General features: G+C 37.1%; 1 protein-coding gene across 2 annotated transcripts in view; it reads right to left on the minus strand.

The window, feature by feature from the left end:
• The window catches only part of EFEMP1 (EGF containing fibulin extracellular matrix protein 1), a 49,829-nt gene that overhangs the window by 2,270 nt on the left and 24,908 nt on the right, over positions 1 to 22,651 (minus strand). For both annotated transcript variants that reach the window (XM_075035386.1, XM_075035387.1), the window contains exons 5-10: positions 10,671 to 10,793; positions 6,893 to 7,012; positions 4,380 to 4,499; positions 2,842 to 2,961; positions 1,226 to 1,349; positions 908 to 1,103 (exon numbers count right to left, since the gene is read on the minus strand). In XM_075035386.1, coding sequence (XP_074891487.1) covers positions 908 to 1,103; positions 1,226 to 1,349; positions 2,842 to 2,961; positions 4,380 to 4,499; positions 6,893 to 7,012; positions 10,671 to 10,793 — 803 coding nt within the window. The remainder of the gene's footprint in view (positions 1 to 907; positions 1,104 to 1,225; positions 1,350 to 2,841; positions 2,962 to 4,379; positions 4,500 to 6,892; positions 7,013 to 10,670; positions 10,794 to 22,651) is intronic.

The raw sequence follows: 22,651 nt of genomic DNA on the forward strand, positions 1-22,651 counted from the left end.
GTGGGGAAACATGGTAATGCCATATCTTGGTACACTTTTTGGATGTATTATCAAAACCCCCTAATGTTCAGATTTGAAGAAAAATAAAAAATGAAAACCTTCCAATTAATATATTTCTGATAGAAGCTTTTTGTGCTGATTCTGTTTTACTGAGTGTAAAGTCACATATGAAGCAAAAAGGATTTCCCAGGAATTTGTAAATATTACAAGTGTCCAAGAAAATCAGATTTCTTCCAAAAAATCTTAAAAAGCAGATGTTATAGACACTTTCATTCATGTGTATCTGCTTGAATGCATTATACCAACAGGAAATACTGCTATCGTAAGTCATTTGAACTTTTGTGGTTTTCCGAAATAGTTGCAGCACTATGGGAAAATAAAGGTTTAAGTATGTCTCAACACAAAACCTTTGTAAATTGGCTGGAACTTAGCACTCTAGAAATCAGTGCCCCATCCCAAGCTATTATTGATTTCTTTACTTTTTTTGCAAAAATGAGAAATTTAATTAAAGTAATTGTACAAGGCATCTTTCTATAATCCTCTCCTAAATACATACACATGGGGTGTTGGTACAGAGAGTGAAAAGCATAGAGGTATCTCATTTGAATCTGACATGGATGTCTCAGGATTGTTAAATATTCATGATTGCTACTAGTAGTGTATTCATTTGAAAGAAACAGTTTGACTCTGTTTAGAGTTGTCAGGTAGAAAAGTAAAAGGCTTTTTAAAATTTGGAAGTCAAGCATATTTAATAAGGAAGTATCAAAAAGTTGATAAACTTTGGGATGCCATGATACTCTTACAGGGACATTTGATGGGTTTGTCAAAATGGCAAGGCACTATAACACCTTGGTAGCACCAGTGATTTTTATACCCCACTCAGGGTCCAACTCCCACCAATACTCACTCTCAGGTAAAATTCTCCATTTTCATTTCCAGACTTGATCCGGAATGTGTTAATAGTATTAGGGTAAATAGTGGTTGCCTGAATCTGGAAGATATCGGAGGGCACTGTTCTGTCTGAACGGATGCTCATGTATTTGTACACAACAGAGTAAGGCAGCTCTCGGCAAATGGCATTTGATACAGGGCAGACGCAGCGGCTGAAAAACAAAAACGGATGAAACTGTGATAGTTGCAAACAAATGGTACTTGCTTTCTATTGTATTTGATCATGTTGCCTCTTGAGGATGATCCTAAAAAAAGAGACTAATTTTTCTCTTACTTCTCAGATGTAAGGACATAGGGCTCTTGACAAGGATTTCTTGGGTAACAACGAAATCCTCCATGGTAATTCCAGCAAATCTCATCCTCTCTGCATTCATTAGTAGTCTCGCACTCATTTATATCTAGGAGGAAGGAAAAGTGACTGTGTTAAAGCAGATGGAAAAGAGTTTACTACAAAAGCAAACACAACATCTTCCAAACAACCGAAAGAAAAAAAAGCCACCTGCTTGTCTGTTGCAAGCCAACAGGTTTCCATGTTCTTTACTGGCTTTTCTGGGGCCTGGCTATAAAGGATTTCTCTATGCAGAAATGGAATAAATTTGTTTATTGAATGTTAATTAAGTCTGAAGATTTTTTTAGTCGACTAAAGATACACATTAATCATCCGTAACACAACTGTAGAAATACTGTGAAGTTTCTAATTAGCAAAGAATGATTTTATAGCAGAAGATATCTTGTAGACAGAAGAAAAATGTTTTGAGTAAGAATTGTGATTTCCTGCCTTTTGCAGGTTCTCATTTTTAATTGCCTAAGTTTCATGGTGTAACTGAAATGCTTAGTTAATGGCTACATTTTAACTAAAATAGCTTTGAAAGGAATAATGAAAACTTGTTTATTGTTCAAAGCAGACCTTCCTTTTTTGCCTGGGAAAATAATCCTGAACGGAGGTGAGGACTGTCAGACTTGCACTGTATTAATGCTCTATTATCCTGTCAATGCCAGAACCCCGCTACTGTCTATGGATATGGTCTCCTGAAACGAACACAGTCACAGAAAGGGTTTATGCAAATGTAATCCCTCAGAAGACACAGATTTTTAGATGGTGAAACTACCCACCCCACAATGTTCAGTATCAGCTGCTGTTCTTAAGAAGGGAAATAAATTAATCTAGATTTTATAAAAAATATTAATAAAAATGAGTTATTTTCTCATCCTGTCTGCCAATAATTAGCATACCTAGTTATTTCTAAAAATAATGACTGTTAAATTGGGTTCTGCATTATAGAAGCAATGGTTCTTGCACTTAATATGTTGTTCTGCAATATTATCTAATAAGATGCAGAGACATTTAGCACCAGTGGGGAAAACCCACAAACTTTAAAATTCTGGCATTTGGTGGCACCTGACCAGAATATTATTTTCTAAACACAAATTATCTAAGCTGCTCAAGACTTGCATTTTTCTCTCCTGTTATCAGAAGAAACATATCTTCAATTTCTACTGCAGCTGGATTTAAGAATCTCTATAAAATGAAACATCATATAAAGCCATGTTTAGTGTCTGCAGAAAACGGCTTGATTTTTTTCAGAGATACTTATCTCTGAAACTTAGACTCACTACCTAGACATCCAAGACAAGTTTTACCTGACGGTTGCAAAAACTGAAATTTTGTCCTAGGAATCTGAAGGACTTAGCGTTTGAGCTGAAGGGTTCAAATAAGAATTAATATAAGATATGCAATTAATCATCAAATGCTTATCAACCTATCTTTTGCTAACATAATGGTAGTCCTGTCATGAAATGTAAACATTTTGATAGCAAGCATTCTTAGTCTTGCCTGAAATGGTGGTGTTAATAATGCAGTATTGAGACTGCTAAGATGAGGGCACTTACCTTGACATGTTCTGCCTCCTACTACCTGGTATCCTTCAGGGCAGACACACGAGAATTTTCCTGGTTCATTGACACACTGATATTGACATATATAACTTGAGGTTCTGCATTCATCAGTGTCTGCAGAGAGCAAAAGAGCTTAGAGTTATTGTTTTTTAACATCTACTTTGTTACAGAACTAAATACAATACCTAAATGCTGGCTCTTACAGGAAAAAAAAAAAGAATTCTGTCTAAAAAGAATGTTTTCAAAAAACTGAAGTGTACTGCTTAAAGCCTCAAAGTTGCAAACAGAAGTGCTATTTCTACTTGTGTGTTGTCAATAATCTTCCAAAATGAGAATTTTGGATTTGAGGAAGCAAAAGCTAAATTAGACTGCAGAACAGGTTTGCGAATTTATACTTTAAGTATTGCAAAATGTGATTACTTTCACAAAAAACCCACAGATGTGAGATTAGTAAGGCAAAAATATTGCCTTTATACTTGTGGCCTATGCTAATGGAGTAGCTCTTTGGGAAAGAGGGGAAGGCCTCATTTTTTGTCTTCAAATAACATTCAGTGTATGCCATTCTCTTGCTTTTTAATCCTTAAGTAGCTATCAGTCCCTTGCTAGAGAAGTGTAGTGTGAAACAGAATTTAACGGTATATGCCATTAACCAGAAATTAAATTAAACTTATCAAAACTAGGGAATGGTTTGGAAAACAGTATAACTTCCTCCTACTACCTCTGAGGCTTGAGGCCAGTTCTTGATTTTGTCAGGGAAGTCCTTGGAGGCTGCATACTTGCTGCTCCCTGTTCTGTTCACTTGCAAGTAGGATTAGTTTAAGAAGCTTGGAGAGGGAGCATCTGCAATAGCTCAGCTGGCCTGTTTAGGAGGGCAGTGGTAAACCAAAAAGATCTCTTTGGCTCAAAGACTGGTAGAAAGAATATGGGTTTTAAGGGTGAGATCATCATGAGTCCAAAAGGAGATTAGAGGACCCCTGTGGAGACTCTGGCAGAGGAAATAAAGTGTTGATTGTATAATCACCAGGAGACATGCTGTTTGTATACACAGGCTTGAAAGCACCTCAAAAGCACAATTGTCACTTCCTTAAAATCAAAAATTTGAGGTTTTATTTTCAGTGGAGCCTAACAACACACAAAATTGCACTTGTTTTTGGTTTGCATTCCTTTCTGATTCATTTAATGGTCATCAGCATTAGACCACACACAATTCAAGTGAATTTGTGAAATAAGTGTTCAGAAGCCTTATTCTTCCCAGCTGTGATCTGACATGTAGTAAAGTCTGTCCTGTTTTGCACTTACTATTAAGAGAGATATACCCGTATCTACATGTACCTGAATGCAGCTGCAGCTACCAAGGTGTGTATTAGCAACCACATTTGCAACATAAAAAATAAACATCTAAGGGTTTTGGCCACAAACTGCACCCACAGGGTGGCTCCAGTTGAATTATATCCCTTAATTCACAAAAAGATTTCTGGAAAATAATAATTTAAAAAAAAAATCGCTCTTCCAAGACAAAAAAAATTGCTTACCTTCACAGTTGATTCTGTCACTGCTTAACTCAAATCCTGGATTACACTGACAGATGAAAGAACCCAGTATATTGTAACACTGTTGTGCACATGGGTTATTGGCATCACATTCATTTATGTCTGAAAGGAAAAATTACAGATCTTTATCCTGTGTAGCTGGTAATTAGGCTGATTAAGTGGATTAGTCCTTAGTCTGGGTCTATTGCTTAGCAGAAGCTCAGTTGACTGTATCAATATAGATCTGCAGTCACTGGAACAAAGTCAGATCTATGCTTTACATTCCATGTAGAAAAAGACTATTTTTCCAGGAATGAGAGTTATTCTAATGTGTGATGAATTCTTCCAAAAATGTTTAGTGTGGCCATTAAACTCCACATTCCAGTGTCTTTTTTTCAGGTATGAAATGCCAAGTATCTATAAATAATTGATATAAGGAATACATACTGATAAGACCTCTCAGCATGCAGTCATTAAGATTTATTTGAGCTATTTATTACTCTTAAAATTTGTTCTTTTAAATTCCATTACAATTATAACATGAGCCTTTGAGGCCAGTAGAGTTTTGCATTGCTCTAAGGCCTAGACCATATTGGGGGAAGGTATGTTTCTATGCTAGATTTTTTTCCATGAAGTGTCCATCCTAAGAACATATGTGAGAACACTGTGGTATGAGAAGAGAAGCAATTTTTAATGGTAAGTTTATATAACTGTAATGACCTCTGGAATGTATAACACTTGTTTTTCATAGGCTCTTGACTAACTGCTGCTCCTCTGTCATTCCCTCTGTAGATTTTAGTGTATTTTCCCTTGTATTCCTCCCCTGCATGTTTTCCATTCATATTTGTGTTTATCAGATATAACCATTAGTAGAGAGCTGCATTTGAAAAAAAAATAAATCTTGAGTTCATGCCTTTTGCAAATGCTTATAAATGTCAGCAACACTCAGTCATTTATAGATACAACTAAAAACTCAAAGACTATGAAGACTAGGCATTCACAATAACAAAACCAATGAGTAGGATATTAATTTTCTATATGATGAACCTCCTAGTCCTGAAAATGAATGGTAATAGGGAAAAACTGATTACAAACTTCTTTCTTCCTCTTTTTAATTTCTGGCAACAGTGCAACGAATGTACATCGTGACAATGCTACTAGAAGGAATAAATAAGTTAGCCAAAGCCACAGTTGTTCTGTTTGTTTTCCTTCCAAGAACTATTGACCCACTTTCAATATATGCAAAAGTTGTAACACAAATGTAATCAGTACAGCTGTCAAGCATCACTTCTGCCAGATGACTGTTGCAGATGTGAAAGTCTTTCTTGATGCAGCAACCATTCATTTACAAATTTTCTTCTTATGATTTACGTTACCTTTCCTGGTGGGCGTATGCCTTATTAGGCTGGGAGGCCAGCAAGTCAGAGAAGGGGTGTTATGGTGAAGCACCTAGCAAAGTTGGAGCTGTCATGGATTTGTGAGTCTAACTGAAAGAATACACCTTGCATTTGAGCCATGGAAAAGGGTCAAATAAGTAACAACTTGTCACACGGTTATGTTGTGTCCATGTGCAATTTTTTATCCTATCATTTGGTGAAAAATGAGACATTCCTCTCTCACTTCAGTGCTGTGCAGTGTGCCAGGGTACTTGTTAAGATATGGCAACACTTGGAAGTAATGGTAGAAACTGGAAAACCCAGATTGATTTATCTCCTATACAGATATGTATATAATGTAGATTTTATATATATAAAAATTATAGCCATAAAGGACTTCTGACCATCTCCATCACCAATCTCTTGATTTTTTTTTTTTAATGGCCATTCTCTCCGCACTTCAGCAGACATAGTTACCTTTTTATTATTACTCTGTCTAATTCTTCTAGAACAGAACTTATGATTTCAAACTTAACAGCAGTCTTAAAGTTTTACTGCAAGGCTTCTAAAGGGTCACTCTTCCTTAGTGACCCTCATTTTCATTTTTAACATTATTTTCTAGATATTCAAATGTGATAGATGCTTTCTTTCCTCATTATGCTTATCATGTGCTGAGGATAATTACACTTAACTGCAGAGGTATAGTATTGCTTCCCCTGGTTTCCAGTTTCAGCCCTTGTGTTGCATGAACTGGGAATAATATCATGAAAGCCAATGATAATGCAAAGTGATCCACCAGAACTGAAAGAATAATTAAATCTAAGATTAAATAATGAATGTAAACCTCCTGGGTTCCAGCTGCCAAACTAGATGCTCCTCAGAAACCTGCTACACCAACAAAATAACAGGTTTTCAATAAGGCTCCCATTTTCTCTCTAACCCTCCTGTACTTCTCAGATCCCTTGCGGGAGAACCTTTCAATACAGCAACTGGTATGTCGTACTGGTTGGTATTTATTTCCTTTAAGTTGGGATGAAGACATTTAAATTTCAACCGTGGCAAGTCATATGTCAGTATTTGTCTCTATACTGAAGAGGCTCATGAGTACATGAGCTCAAGTACATGCAGAGAAGTTCTTACCTACACAGGTGTGGTTGTTGGATGCTAACTGGAAACCAGCATTGCACTGGCAGTAATAGGAACCAGGAATGTTCACGCATCGATGGTGGCAATATGGAGGCAGGGTGCATTCGTCGATGTCTAAGTTATCAAAAAAGAGAAATTCGTTCAAATGGAATCATGGCAGTTCACTGTTGCTGTCTTTTGTCCAAAGAAACTGTAAAGTTAATTACACTTGATTAAAAGCAGGGGAAAAACACTTATATAAGCTAGGTACTGCTTCTGTGGATATTAATGGGAATACTATTTTACTTTTTTTTAAGTAACTTTTGTAAAAATCTGCTTTATGCTGATTGTCTTCCAGCCACTGAAACCAATACACATTCCAACTCTATTTTTTATCCAGTTCCACAGTACTGCTTAGTCTTGTTTATTTTGTATAGGTAAGACCCAGAATGTTTTGTTTGGCTTTTCAGCTAAGATTTCTCATGATCAGACATAATGCCGACCAACACAGTGAATGTGGCTTATAGCTCTCGTTTTTCCAAAAATTCACAGGCAGCACTCTTAGCATGTACTGAATCTTTTCAGCTCCGTTAGGAAGAGTCCAAATTTTCTGTGCAAGTACAGGGAAATGGTGAGGATAGAAGATTGATGGGCCTGAAAAGGAAACAGGTGGCTGCGCTTCTGCAGGGGTCCCCCAGAAACTGGCTTGCTCCCCCAAGGGGCTGCCATTGCTCCCATTCCCCTCCCTGCCTCTCCTGCATACCTTTCCATACAGCAGCACTAGCACCTTCTGGCTGTGCTCTCGGGTGCCAAGGAAGGTGATCAGACTGGCTGAAGTTGGTGTTATCTCAGGCAGTATTAACTTTCCACAGACTCTCCTTGCAGATTAGCCCTGGTTTTGAGGTGGAGCAGGCTGCCTTTCCAAGTTTCAGCATTCCTAATGTGCACTGGAGCAGGGTTTTCACCTGCAAACCATACAAATGTGCCACAGCCCATTCTTTTACCTCTCTGCATTTTAAAAGGTTTCCTTGCATTCTGGAGGAGATACTGCCTCTGGTTTTGTCTGAAAAACATTTTTTTTTATTATGCTACAATTCTGATCGTGCATGTACGTGCAGCAGCCATCTTTAGTTGTGGCCTGCTTGAGCTTGGTGAAGAAATCCATGCCATGTTCTGTACATGTACACAATGTGAGATTTCAAAGGCTCAACGCTCAGACAAATAAGACCAGTTTTCACTGGAACAAAGGCACTTCCCATATCCATGCCAGATCTTGAGTTTCCTACCTCCAGCTGTTTCCACCATAGATGTGTTTAAAAAGAGGCCAAGACTTTTTTTATAATGAGGAAAGTGTTTGTTTTAATATCAAGTGAAAAAATAATCTTTAGAAGTTAACCCTTTCTTTGTCAAATTTGCAGTCACTGTTTGGGGCTAAACTTAGCAGTGGAGTGTTTTGGATGGTTCTGAATGAAAATGCTTATGCTGAAAAATTCCTGGCTATCCATCCAGTAGCGATTGTCACTGTAACTCTTTTGTTGCAGAGAGAAATTTGGAAGTAGAAATGGAATAAATTAGGAGGCACAATAGATCTCGTGCATCCTTGACTTTTACAGGACTAAGCTGTTACAAATTGTTGTTTAGAGTTTTGATTATACAATACAGACATACGAGCAATTCTTTGCTACTTAGGCACTGCATTTATGCACATAAATGCTTCCAGGATTTGACTCTAAGTCAGTGGGAGTTTTCCTTGTAGGATTAGGCACATCAGCTCCATGCAGATCTAAGGGCTAAGCATTATCTAATCAATTCGGCCAAATCTTTTCTTTGAAGTAATGCTGGAAAACAGTTTATTCTACCTGCAGTCCCATGTTTCAGAAAAGACTAATTTTGCAATATGTAAATGAGCAAATTAAAAAAAATCTCAAAAAAAGGACAGAAATTATTAGTGAATTTAGATTAAAATCAGTCGTTAGAAATGAGTCCTTTTCTCCTTCTACCTTGAAGCCAAAATAGTCTGGAAAAATTTCTTTCAAATTTGAGAAACATTTCCTCCCATATGGAGAACCTCTATCAAGATCTGGCCCCAAGAACATTTTCTGGCTAAGTTGTTATAAAATCCCCAAAGACAGGCTTTAGTCTGAAATGCTGACAGTAATAAGTGTAGGGATGTACTTATAATTTAGGTCAATGTGTAATATGTAATACAGGTGTTATTCTTGGTTTTGACCTAAATAGGAGAAGGGAAATTTCACTTTCCAGACATCTTCATGTATAGACTTAGATGCATTAATGTATTCACATGTAGATATAAGGGTGTATCATTCTGCTTCTTTTCTTTTGAGTGCTGTAATATGTGTCCCACAAGACCGTCAGGTAGTATCATAGGTCTTGACATTAAAAGTGCTATTGCATAGCAGTAATATACTTTACCTGCTCTAAAAAATCTAGATAAAACCCAGATATTAAAAAAAAATAAAAAAAAATCAATGACCTGTCAAAACTATTCATCTACCTACATTCCAAACTATTCCTCCTACTCTTGCACAGAGAACTGAGAAAAATCAGATACATCTGTGTTTATAACAATTTGTCAGTTCAGGGCCTGAGCCACATCTTTTGGGAAAGAGATAAGAATTTTTGGGTCAATTTCTACAGCCCTTGGCTCAGAACCCTAAAGGAAGAGCCATGCCCAGAAATTTAAGTTAGTCTGGATGTGTACTGAAATTTCCCCAGTTTCCTTCCTGCAGCTCTTGTTAGGCAGTGACTACCTATAGACTTTGCAAGGCTTTTTGAAAGAGATTAAAAAAAAAAAAGTTAAACACTTCCAAATGGAGGATCCCTAACACAAAGAAAAAGAGGAAAACCTGAAGTTCTGTTCCTGTTCTGCTGAGGCGACACCCCCCCCCCCCCCCCATTTTTCTCCTAGGCTGCATAAAACCAGTCTTGTGTCCTATTCAAGACCACCTCTTAAAGCAGCTCATGATGTATATATTTGATTCTCTTATTTCATAGTTGTTTTTATTATCTCTGACAAACCTAAGGCTTAAGGCTGGAGTGCCTATAAAAGCAATTCATCCATTGAAATCATGATTAAAGAGGTGTTAAATAAAGGCTGAAGGAGGACTGCAGGAACAGAGTAATGGCACTTTTGCATAATGTCCCCAAATGAGGATGGAATAGGAAAGATGCAGTGTTTACACTGCACTTGGATTTAATTTAATGCTATACTTATATAGGTCCCAAAGGTGCCGATAGTTTATTTTGGCACAAAGAATAAAGTGTAGTGGTTTATAAGTTGCAAATATCATATACCTGCATTCAGAATTTCCATCTCTTTCATTTATACTCATAAAACTGAGTACTGAAACAGACTGTGCAAGGGGGCTCTGCAGAGCTGGGATTTAGGTCTGTGTGAAGGTAGTGCTTTGTCCTACAGATCTGGAGTCAAGTCTCACTGAGGTCAGTGGAAAGACATGCTTTAGTTTGCTGCTATAGTAGACTTATGACTATATCTGGGACATTAGGCAATACCCCAATACAAACAATAAACACAATGGTAACTGTTAGGAAAATTAATCTTGTGAAGTTCATGTCCAAGTGTTGATTATACTTAAAATAGTTTCTAGTTTCATGTTTCAGTGACTAGTTATTGTGATAAAGTGATTATTCCATTGCATTTCAAAGTTATATAGATATTTTACAGTACACATGCCTATAGACTTTATAATCAATATAAAGTTTGCAACTGTAGATAATGAAAGAAAATAATTTAGTCTAGAGCAACACTTACCAACGCATTGGTCCCCTCGTTTCTGATAGCCTGGAGGACACTGGCAGCTGAAGGACCCTCTTAAATTGACACATACTTGGTCAGCTCTACAATTATGGGTTCCAGTTGCACATTCATCTATATCTTTATTAAAAAAAGTAAATGCAGTATTAGTCATAAAGTTTACTTACAATATTTAGCCTGTTGAAATGCTTTACACATCTTCAAGCTACCTGTAAGTGAAGGCAGCAAAGTTCAAATATACTCCAAAGATGTAATCTCAATGCTTATTCCATTTGCAGGGCATAATGTTATCAGATTTCTAATAGCTTTTAATTCTGATGTACTGCATTTGGAAATATTTTCAGATATGGTTATTTTAAACAATCAGATACTTTTATTTGTCAAATACCATTAATATTTTGTACTTATCACTATAAAACTTTCTGTAAACTTCTTGCAACTTTATTATATTTTAATAATTTGACTTTTCTGGTTTGTGTTTTTTTCCCATGCTGGTTGTTTGTTGCATGCTGAATTACTCTGGCAAATTTCAGCAAATGTAGTTCAGCTCTTTCCCAAGAATGAGATGAGTTAGAAATATGTTGTTTTGCTGATACAAAAAGACTCTGGTGATCTCTTTTGCATGGTTCCTGTGCTCCATACTTTGGACAGGGACTTGGAACCTGGTATGTGGTGGCCTTCTCATCAGGAAGAGATCTGCCTCTTTTCATTCCCATGAAAATTCCCCTAATTCAGTCAATCTGAAGTCTTTGGAAACCATTTACGTATGTTTGTATTTGAACAGTACAGCTAAAAATGCAAATACTAGACTGATACTTCTCAGTGTAATTCAGGCAGCTTTAGTTCACACTAAATGCAGGTTTATACAAGTATAAAAACAACATTTTGATTTTGCCTATTCATTGTAACTGCTGGAGGTACTTAATTATAATTAAACTGCATGTGCTGACAAATAGGTTGCTTAAGATGGAATTACAATTTGCTTTCTCATCTGAACATCCAAAATGTTGGAAAGCTTTTCATTGTAACCTGACACAGTACAGCGAAAGGACTTTTTAACTTTGGCATTGTACACAATTTGGAGACTCTAGGCTGAATAAACAAATTCCTTAAAACTTATGATCTCTAGTTTACAAATCTCAGCTGACCTCTCTATTTGTATAGGCACTGGGGACGTTAGAACACCACCAGTGGCAGATTCTGGGTGGTGCTTTGGAAAAAATGATGGATTGTTTCTCAGAGCAAATGAAAACAATTTTGACCACAAGATTCAATAAAAAATAAACCGTCAACAGTTTGAATTAATTCTCAATGTTTGCCCTTTCCCCAAATGTCCAAATACTTTACATGTATCTTCTCTTTATCTGACAGGAAAAATAAAGTCTTTTTATGTTAGCCTGCTCTTTGCATTTCTGCATATCAGTCCTAAAGCTGCTGTGTTGATGCAGGACTTGCTGACTGCATTGTTCTGTACTGACAGCTGAAAAGCACATTCTCAGGTGTAAAGACTTTCAGGGACTATAGCTGGCTGCCTCATACCAACCTGACACATCATTAAATGCTTGAGCCAAAGCACAGTGGAGTTCAATGCAAGTCCTTGCAAGGACTTCACTGGGCTTTGCATGTACTCCTAGTTTCTACAAAAGTTGAAAATAAAATGGCTATAATACTCATACAGTTCAAATCCTTTTTGTTGCAGAGTGTGCTGGAACAAAGAAAGTTTATTTGATCTTTGGCAACTTCATATATGAGTAAACTTAACATGAGTTACCTTTTAAGATGGATTAGTTAAAATGCATTAAGTACCTATGTTGCCATTTGCATCCATGGTTTGATTTCCATTAAGCTTAATTTCTATGGATTAATAAGCTACTCCAGCAAAAATGAATCAAACTAGATTGATTTATGCACTCAGAGTCTTTGATTTTTCCCAATGGTAAGTTCAGTTTGAAAGAAAAACAATTATTTAGAAGTAGTGTTTGACTATTAGCTGCCTCCTCTTGGAGGATCTGATGTTATGGCCAAAAAGATCTGTTCTTATAACAACAACCTTTTCTTAAGACTTGTTTCAAGGAATCCTTTAGAGCTCTCCTAAGGTTCTTATTCAAGTTGGGATCCTGAACTGGGTTGCATATTAGCTGTGACTGTATGTCCTGTCTGTCTTCTACATGCCATGAAAATGCGTATCAGTATGTGGCATATTCTTGGTGGACTTCAGAAGAGCTTTATCAGTGTTACTCTGCATCGTCATGGTACTTTTTGCTATTTTGACTGTCTTTGCTGGATGGCTTTTGTTGAGAAGTGAGTCCCTAGGCAAGCTAGGGAAACAGATACATGGAATGAAGTATTGGTGGGAGTTCTTTGAAAACCCCAATCCTCTTTTTTTTTTCTCTTTCTTTTTTTTTTTTCTTGTGTGGACTTTTCTGAACTGTCTAAGGTGGGAAGTGAAGGAGGACAGGAGAGCAGCCTCTAGCCTTCACTGGGGAAGGGCAGTAGGTTGTCATGCTTAAAGCAGTTCTGCTCACATCTGTGCAAAGAAATCAGTAATGTTAGAGGAAGGCTGATGGCCTAAAGATCATGTTTAGGTGCTTCAATGAAAATATTGTGGAAGGAGAACAACAGGCAGCTAGAAACGTTTCAGTGCTAGAACATGCAGTTCTGAAATCTCTAGGATTGCAATAATTACAGATATATCCATTGTGACTGATACAAGGGTGAGGATGTGAGTGGAAGATTTCAGTGCTCAAAGCAGTGCCAAATGTGAATTGTACTGGTGTGATACTAGAAGCAGCCCAGCCCTTGTGGAGTATGGAAAGAAGCACTGGTGGATTCTGCAATGTGATATTGCTGTACAGATCTCTGCATCTATGCCTTTGGTGAGCGAAGCCCAAAAAGAAGTCTTCAGCTTCTTGGCACTCGGTGTGACCTGAATAATCCTCTATTAGAGAATCAGTCTTTTTTCTAACTGTCCTGGGAGTTACTGGAGCAATAGAGGAGTGGAAGTCATAGGAAGGAAGCAACATCAGTGCTGGAGGTCTCCTTGGGATGAGGCAGAAGAGCTCCATTTTTCTCTGAGGTGGCAGAAGTACACACACACACACACGCTTCTCTTCCCCATATGAAATAGCATAATCTTACACTGGTGGTGCCAATATTCATCTGGGATTCCCACTTATGTGTTCATGGTTCTTGAATGCGTAGACTGTCTATCTGCAACTGTTTGGGGTCTGACTGAACTCTGACTGATGTGAAGCTTCCATATTTGTTTTCCCAGTTATGTCCCCTCTGTATGGAAATCAGTAATTCTCAGGTCTTCATTATTCTAAGAACTTCTTTTTCCAGTTTAAATCAGACTTTTCCAATCCATTAGATTCCTAGCTTGTGTGTGTAACTTGCACAGTGGCACCTGATTCTGTGACAGTGATCTGGAAGCTGCACCAATTCCTGCTTTTAGTCTGTATCAAAAGCAATAATATGGGGATGAGATGGTGGTTATACAAAGCACGTGTTTTTCCTTAAATTCTACCATCTCATTCCAATTGATCTTTCTTGACAAAATCTCTGGACTTAAGTGTGAACAGTAAATGAGGGTATTGAGAATCCACACTTTTGGTTTCTGCCTGCTGCAGACACCCGTGACCAGACTGATCTGGTATCTGTGAAGACATAGCCATCTGGGGCAAAGGTGTGATAGAAACTCCCACAGGACAATCACAGAGCTCACCAGCTTTAATCCTAAAAGCAAGCTAAATTTGTCTGACCTTTCCTCTCTAGCACGAATGTTTAATAATGTGTTACGTGCATGTGTATTTACAATAATTAAAAAAAATTAAAACAAGACACTCCACTGCACACACTTGTCTCTCTGGGGAGAGGGTGAGAGAACAAACATGTGACAGATGTTTGTCATGTTGCTTAATGCACTACTGGAAAGCACTCAAGATACCACAGTGATGAGTGCAGTATAAGAAACAGATCTAGAAAGAAAATAATGGGCTTTTACAAGCTCATTCTTGAGCATCTTTCTTCTGCATCCTCTTTTCCAAATTTAGTGTCATCATGATAAAGTTTGTTTCAATAAGTGTTTCAGCAACTGATGCCATAGCTGAAGCCTCTACCCTAACCAAGTATCTTGTAAGCTGTACCTGAAAACACCCTCAACTTGTTCCTCATCAACTTGTTTAAATTTCATTTCTTGATGTTACACATACATTTGTTCACTCAGGTAGGCAATGTAAATTACACTGATAACCAGTAATTAAAATGATTTCTCTTTCAACATTACCCTTTCTTTTTTCTTTGTATTTTCTCATCTCAGCTGTTTAAGGGGTTGTGCTGTTCGCTACAGATAACAGAGCTGTAAGTTGTATTAAATTGTTAAACAACCTGAATGCTATTTGATTATTGATGTATGCAACCTATGAAATATAGATTAATTCTTAAACTCACTGTATCTCTGAGTCTGATCTAAAATGTTACTCAGATTCTTATTCCCAGACAGTTATTCTCTGGACAGTTACAGCCTGTGTAGTTGGAAATTTTCCTTTGAAATAGCCTGGGTGTCTCTAACAATCCTTTTGCAGATTGATCTTACTTGAAAATGGAGCTGGGTTACCTTCAGTGTCTTGATCACTGTAATAATTGAACTCTGGTTATTATGTAGTCTTTCAATAAGCCACTTAAAAGTAAACTTATTATGGGATTTATTTGTACTTCACACAGTTACAAAAATTTAACAAAATTTGTAAAATGTGTTTGAATTGAGTACTTTGATTTCTGTATGTTGTTTATAGGTGTTACATCCAGAACACTACACTGAAGAGGACTGCAAAACACAAATTCAGGTTCTCTGAACAGACTGAATTCAGATCCATTAAGCATCATGACACAGCCTTTAATTATTTGAATCTCATATTCTGTTTTTCCTGCATGCTTATGCTCGGTCAAACCTTACCATTCCGGAAATGGGATAGGTGGTATGGTCCTCTATCAAGTTGCAATGATTACTGCTATATAAAAACCTTAAATTAGTGTAAAGAGTCAGAGTCATAGAGAATTGGGAGGAGGAAAATTACAGTTAAGGACACTGGTGTCTCAATTAAATTACATGTAAGCCACACTGCTCCTTCAGAAATGTTTATGGAAGTCCTCAACGATACTATGGTAAATATGGCCATCAGACCCCAATGACCCATCCTGATATAAATACCCTTTTGCAACAATCTCCAGGACTATTCTAAGAAGATTATTTTAGAAGACTTTCATATTGATAACTATCTGCAGGTTACAATAATGCTCTGATTTGCATAGGCTACTGTTTGAAGTTTGCAGGGTACTACAGAAATAACGTGAGAACCATGGAGGGCAGCAGAGCTTGCTCCTGTATTCCTTCAAAATATAAATCAACTTGCATTTCATAGTTTTAATTCCACAAGCCTCACTAATAGCTATACCCAGTGATTCCCTCATTTTCCAAAAATGTACCCGCACTCCCTCTTGAAGTGATTTACACAATTATGTCCTTCCATTGCTGACTTTGGCAGCCTGCTTGATATTTCAACCACCAGTTGTGTACAAAAATTTTGTCTGACCTGCTTTTTAGCTATAGCTTTCTCTAAATCTAGTGTATGGTTCCCTGTTTTAGAGCTAGTTAGTTTTTCTACTTCTCTACTGCAATCCATTCTGTCAGGCTCTTATCTACATCCATAAAATTCTTTCCTAGTCTCTCTTTCTGAGCTACAAACCTGGCTCCGTTCCCTTCATGCTGTGACTCATTTTTCCCAAACCCCCTGACTCATGCTGCTTGCTCACTTATGCAACAGCTTAATCTCTGTAATTTTCTTCGTATCATGAGAAGTACATAAATTCATGAGATGCATTTCACCAGTGCTTCAAACTTTTGTAGAAAAAAAAAATGCAATCCACATCTATCCTTCATCTTATTTAAGCCATTTAAACCTTTTCTCCTTTAGCTCATACCTGTATGTTGTGTTCAGAGCTGGAGAACTATTCTTAACTAACTCAAGTATGTCTTACTCCTGTGACTGAAGTGCTCAGCTTCTTGCTGCTCACTGGCTCTCAACATATTGCAATTTATTACAGCATCTTCATGCTCTGCTTGTTTGTGTATATAGTCATCTGTTCAAACAACTCAAAATGTTCAAACAACTCAAAATTGCTTTTTCTATTCTGGTCTGTAGTAATCTTGTAAGCAGAATATTCCACCAGATCAAAAAGAGGGTTCTTAAAATGACCTTATGGGATTCAAATTCTTATTTCTGCCCCCACTGAGCAGCACCAACAGACCAGCTTCTGAATGGTTTATACAAATCTAAACCCAGAATGATTCCACTGATGTCAGTGTTGCACTTGTTATTGACTCCAGTGAAGCTGTTCTCCATTTGTTTTGAATGTAAACGATAAATATTTTAGTTAATCAGTTTAAATTTTTTGAGTTCTCAGTGTGAGTGAGACCAGAAAATGACTTGGTCTATTTTTCTAATAGATTAATTTGAACTGAAAACACTGCCTCCCATGTAAGCGATGGCACCAGTGAGTCTGATATCAGACATACAATGATCTGCACAGTACTGCAGGTATCATGGACAATTTACTTAACTTCAGGATTCTGTAAAACCTTTTACTTTGTGTCCACTTCATTAGCTTTCCTTCTGTCTGTAAGACATTTTTTATTAGTATTTTTCAGAAATAACCAGCTGAAGGTGAAATACTTGAAGATATTAGACCACTATAGTTCTTCCATGAGAATGGGCTTACATTATTTTACCAAATTAAGTATTCTGTCCCTTATTTATGTTTCTTATATTGTTCTTGCAACTGAAGCCAAGCTCACTGCTATGTCGTTTCCTGGATCCTCCCTGATCCTTTCTTACACATAGGAACAACATTAGCAACCTCAAAATTCCCTGGTTCCCTCCCCAGCCTTAGCAAGCTATCAACAATTTCTGTCAAAGGCTTTTCTATTTCCCTTGCTACTTCCTTCAACATTTGGGATGTTATTCATCTGGGCTGGATGCCCAGACAACTTTTAACTCATTGGTGTTGGGAGGCTGTGCTTTGTGGTGGTAAAATACCAGCACAAAATCTGTTACATAACATCAGGTCAGTAGGTACCAAAAGACTAAATATTTGGAGAAATTTCTCACTTCTAGAGTGGCAAAACCTGTTTATATAGAGACCTGCACTCTAACAGTGCAGTCACTATCCAGTAGTGTCATGAGGTAGCGTCTATAATTCTGTACAACTCTGTAGCAGCCCATAAAACCCCTCTTTATTGCTGGTTTTTCTCTTTCCCTTTTAAATTTTCCTTTGGCCCTTTCATGTTAAGTATATTGGACTGATTGCCCTGGTAACAAGTTTTCACAGTTGAGCGAAGGTAACCTGCACAAATGCTTGTTTGCACAGGAAAAATATATGTAAGAGCCAAGACCTACATTTAAGCAAATATGTGAGGTAGAATGTTTAAATTAATGAGATTTTCATGAAAAACGGCACGACTTCTTTTGGTGTGCTGAAACATTTCCCCTCTCAAATTTGAGAGTACAGCAAAGCAAGTTCCTTGTAGATTTGTCTTTTAATACTCCTGGGTATCATGGCACAACAAAATAGAAGTAATGCAAAGTATTAATGTAGAAAATGTATAAAAAAAATTTAATCCAGTGCAACTTATAGTTCCTTGTGTGATTTCTGTATTTGGACTGCAAAAATGTTAGCAACTACCGTGAATTTGGGAAAGTCACCCAACCACAGTGACTTCGTGAGTATGAAGGTATAGGAAAAGCATCCTCCTTCTATTAACTCAACAGAGTTAACAAGGGATCAAGCTGTAATAATCAAGTCTGGACTGCAGTACTTTGTCACAATTATGTATTGTTTTTGGTATGTCCAAACTGAATTGACTTATCACATAGAATAGCTAAATAAAGGAGTGAGCCATAGCTTTCAGCACTAGAACATCTCCCACATGTTTGTTTGGGAGTGGCAGGCAGCTGAAAAGGAAAAAAAAAAAGAATGAAGCTTTGAACTGATGCATTACTTCCTTTCTCCTCCACTTTGCCTCCATCTGTGATACCACCTTCCTTCTCTAGTGTACACCATGCAGTCTGTAAATTATACTGCAAAAGGTAAATGGCTTTTAATTCTGAGTTGTTTGGGTTTTTTTTATTTTTAAGATGGAGATGCCATATGCAACTGAATATGCTTTTTCTATCCTATGTCTTAACATAAGACAATACTTATAATTGTTGCATTCAGGACAGTATTTCAGTGGTGACAAGGTAAGGGTGCTTAACCTGAATCAGTGCCCAAACACGTATTCTGCCTTCTGCACAGTAGCTGTCCATGCTGGAAATAGTATGGCAAGTTAAAAAGCCTAATGCTGTATTACAACTTTTACTGTGTTGTGCTCTGTACTTTTTCCTGGCCCCCACCAGTACAAGCCATGGTTCAACACAGCTTGTAGAAATGTGTTCTGATAAAAAGATACACTTCATTATCGAATAACAACCACAGTGAATTAAATGAATGTGACACATAAAACACTGTTCCAAGTAATACAGTAATTAAAATGATTATTACAAATAAAAGTGGTATGGCTAATATGACAACAATGTTAGTCTTATAGAAGGCCACAAAAACCATTCCCAAAAGACATTTAAAAATAGTATTTTTTATCCAATATTACTGCAACATGTATTCTTAAAACAAGAACACAGATATTAATATATATGTCTTTTGTGTTTAAAGTTTCTGAAAGGGAAGAATAATACTTTTTTTCCCCCACTAGAAGACCACAATGGTAACTATTAGTCTTCCTGCTCATCAAAAAGAAAAATGTTCCATGTTTTTGATCTATATTAATTTAAAATTTGTATTTTTGGCTTTATTTTTGCTGGGGCCATAAATGGAGCCATACTTGCTTTCAAATTATAATCCAATAATTCAGTGCAATGTATCTGCAAGTCTCAGAGTGCTTCAAAATGTCAGTTGTCATAATGGTAAACTTTTTGATTTATATTGCAATAGCTTATTTTTACTTTCAGTAGAGTATTTCCTGCTGTTGCTTTCTTGTGACTTTATGCTAGAGGTCTAACAACTTGTGCTTTTTGGTTCATGCCTGCCTAAGTGAGGATCACCCACCCATGATGACCAATACACTTGGACTATACTCAAAAACAACAAGGGTGGATTAAACTATTCCATTATTGCAGATGAAAGAGTTCTCCCCGACATCTGGCATATCATCTTCAAAACTGATATGGAACATTTCCATAAATTCAGCTTAACATTGTTTTTGTGAGTGTTCCAAAGTATTTTTAACATGAAGAAATAGCATGCAAACTAATTTCCTATTTGAAAGTAAATGTCTTGTTCTTATTTCTAACTCACCCAGTTATTAAAAAGGAAAAAAAAAAAAAAAAAAAAAAAAAGATGTTCACTTAACTTGAAGCATACTGTTTTGTTTATTTAAGTTAATGGAAAAGCTAGTCAGTGTTTGATGTAAAGCTGCCCCCTTGCTTGAAAGAAAACCAAACAACTGGTTATGAATTATGAATATCTCCTAATAGTTTCCAGAATTATCTGAAGGATGTATTTTTTTCTTAATTATGTACACTTAAAAGTTCCAAGTTCCCTATTCATTTCCATTTTGTTTATTTCTCTCCTTGGAAACCTCATAAGCATTTTCCTTTAGCTAGGCTTGACTGAACAAAATATTACTGCTACAACCTGTCATATTAGGGAAAAAAAGGCCTGAAAGCTCATTGTGGTTTTTAATTAGGAAGTTGAAGAATCACTCATTAAATCTTTGCAAGCCTTTTCACAGCACTTACACTGGCAGCTGCTGGGTCCCTGCAAAGGAAAACACAAACTTCTATCCAAAAAGTGTGCTTCAGAGCACACTTTAAAAATCAAGTTTTATTCTGAGACAACGCAGAAAACAGTTCCTGCAAAAAAAAATCTTGCTTTCCTTGTATGTTGGCATGTCTTCAACTGTTTTAGTCCTAATCAGACGGTTCCTCTTGTGAGGAAGCACAATGTCTCCTTACGGTGAGAGAGGCATCTCCGTGTGGGAGTTGCTGGCAAAGGTTCTGCAATGGGGGATGCAGTCGGGTGAAAACCTGGTCTGTCTGTGTGGCACTACCATAGTCTGCATGTCCTTCTGACAGTAAAGGCAGCTAGCTATCAACTGAACAAAATCTAATTAACACAGTGAGCAAACCGATGTACTAAGCACAAACTATGTGATATCCAATCCTAGCCTCAAATACAATAGTCTGATTTTTGCGGTTTTTTTGGTAGTGAATGCATAGCTCATCAGTGCACAGCTCATCAGTGCACACTTTGCTAACTTAAGAAACAAGGGACTTTAAGATATAAAGGACTTATAAGACAAGGGACTTAAAATATTTGATATAAGGGACCAATTTTTATCAATAAAATCTTATTCTCCTTCAGCTTTTGCAGGCTGAATGAGCTGTTCTAGGAATTATAACTGTAGTTCCCAAGCCGAGAACATTTAAGTTCAAGTTGAGTTCAATAGCAACTATCAGAAAGAGAAGGCTTATCTAAACGATGATATTGTTTTTAGCACTAATCAGCCTATCTGTTGGCAGTACCAACATACTGCAATCTCCACAGCTCCCTACGTAAATAAGCAGATTCCTGATGCCGTTCCAACTTCAGAAATGCCTTTGAAGGCATTATTTAGTTATGAATTTCTCCTACATGGTTATGTGATACTTCTAGTGTGTTGCCGTATGCACCCACAGATGCCTTGTTTTGAAGAAACATATCCAAAACTTATTTATTTTCAAAGTATAACTGGTGGGCACTGGTCTGTATTTTACCTTCTTGTGAAATAAAAAATTAAATGGTTAAAAGAAATTCACTTTCACGCCTTCCTCAACTTTTGAATGATAAAACAATAAAAGCAAATTATGGAAATAGTACTTAAAGACACATCAGTTGATTTGGTCCAAAATATACTCTAGGGATGGGAGGGGATTGGAAGAGCTGGGATAGAAAAACACAATGTTCAGGTTGCGCAGTTCAAGCAAAGTGAAATGAAATGGATGTGCAAAAGTTAAGATTCCTGTGGCAATATCAATCTGACTATGCTGTAAACAAGCAGTGTTATATGGTACTGATCTAACAAAACCATCAGGAACAGTATCTCATAAATTTTTGTTTGTCTGTCTTGCCTTAAGAATTCACAGTAGCTGGTTCTCCATTTGAACTTAAGTGGAAAATCCAATTTTCCATGTAATTCTTAGCATGAAGAGAGCTTAAAACGAAGTTTTAAAAATCCTTTGTTTGAAAGAGAATAGATACAAAAGTCAAAGCCAGGCAGGATCAGAAGAGAGGTAGAGGCACTAGGACAAAAGAAATCTATTCTTTGAAGGTAAAAGAGGGAAAAAAAAAAAGGCAGTATGAGTATTTCTGAAGGAAGAAAAATGAACATCAAAGTTAAAAAGATGTATCGTGATAGAGGTACTAAGTGGAGGCTAAAGAAAAGAAGGGGGAAAAAGCAAGGTACATACATAAGAGCGCTAGTAATGTAGCTGCTTTTCACTTACAGAAATAGTGTTTATTAAGCACTTTATTATAATTCAAGACTAGCAGTTTGATCACCACCACACCAAGGTGTTTTCATTGCTCACTTTTTGACCTGAGATCTGGTAAGTACCTGCCTGTAATGTATGCCTGTATTTTACTGCTGTTTTTCTGATTCAAAGTATAATTGCAGCTGTTAGAAGAATGCCTAAATAGCAAGTGCTGAGGTGGTACAGTGCACCCTGTGTTGTGTAGGAGAACGTGTCCTGCTGTGGTTGCACGTGCCTGGGATATGGTGAGAGCAAGACATGAGCCCAAGGGAGGTTATGGTGGGCTGTGGGCAAAAGCAGGGGATGGACAAGAAGGGTAACTGAAATAAGTTGAGGGTGTGCAGTTTACCGAAT

Source organism: Buteo buteo, chromosome 9 (genome assembly GCF_964188355.1).
Source record: "Buteo buteo chromosome 9, bButBut1.hap1.1, whole genome shotgun sequence".
Lineage (NCBI taxonomy): Eukaryota > Metazoa > Chordata > Aves > Accipitriformes > Accipitridae > Buteo > Buteo buteo.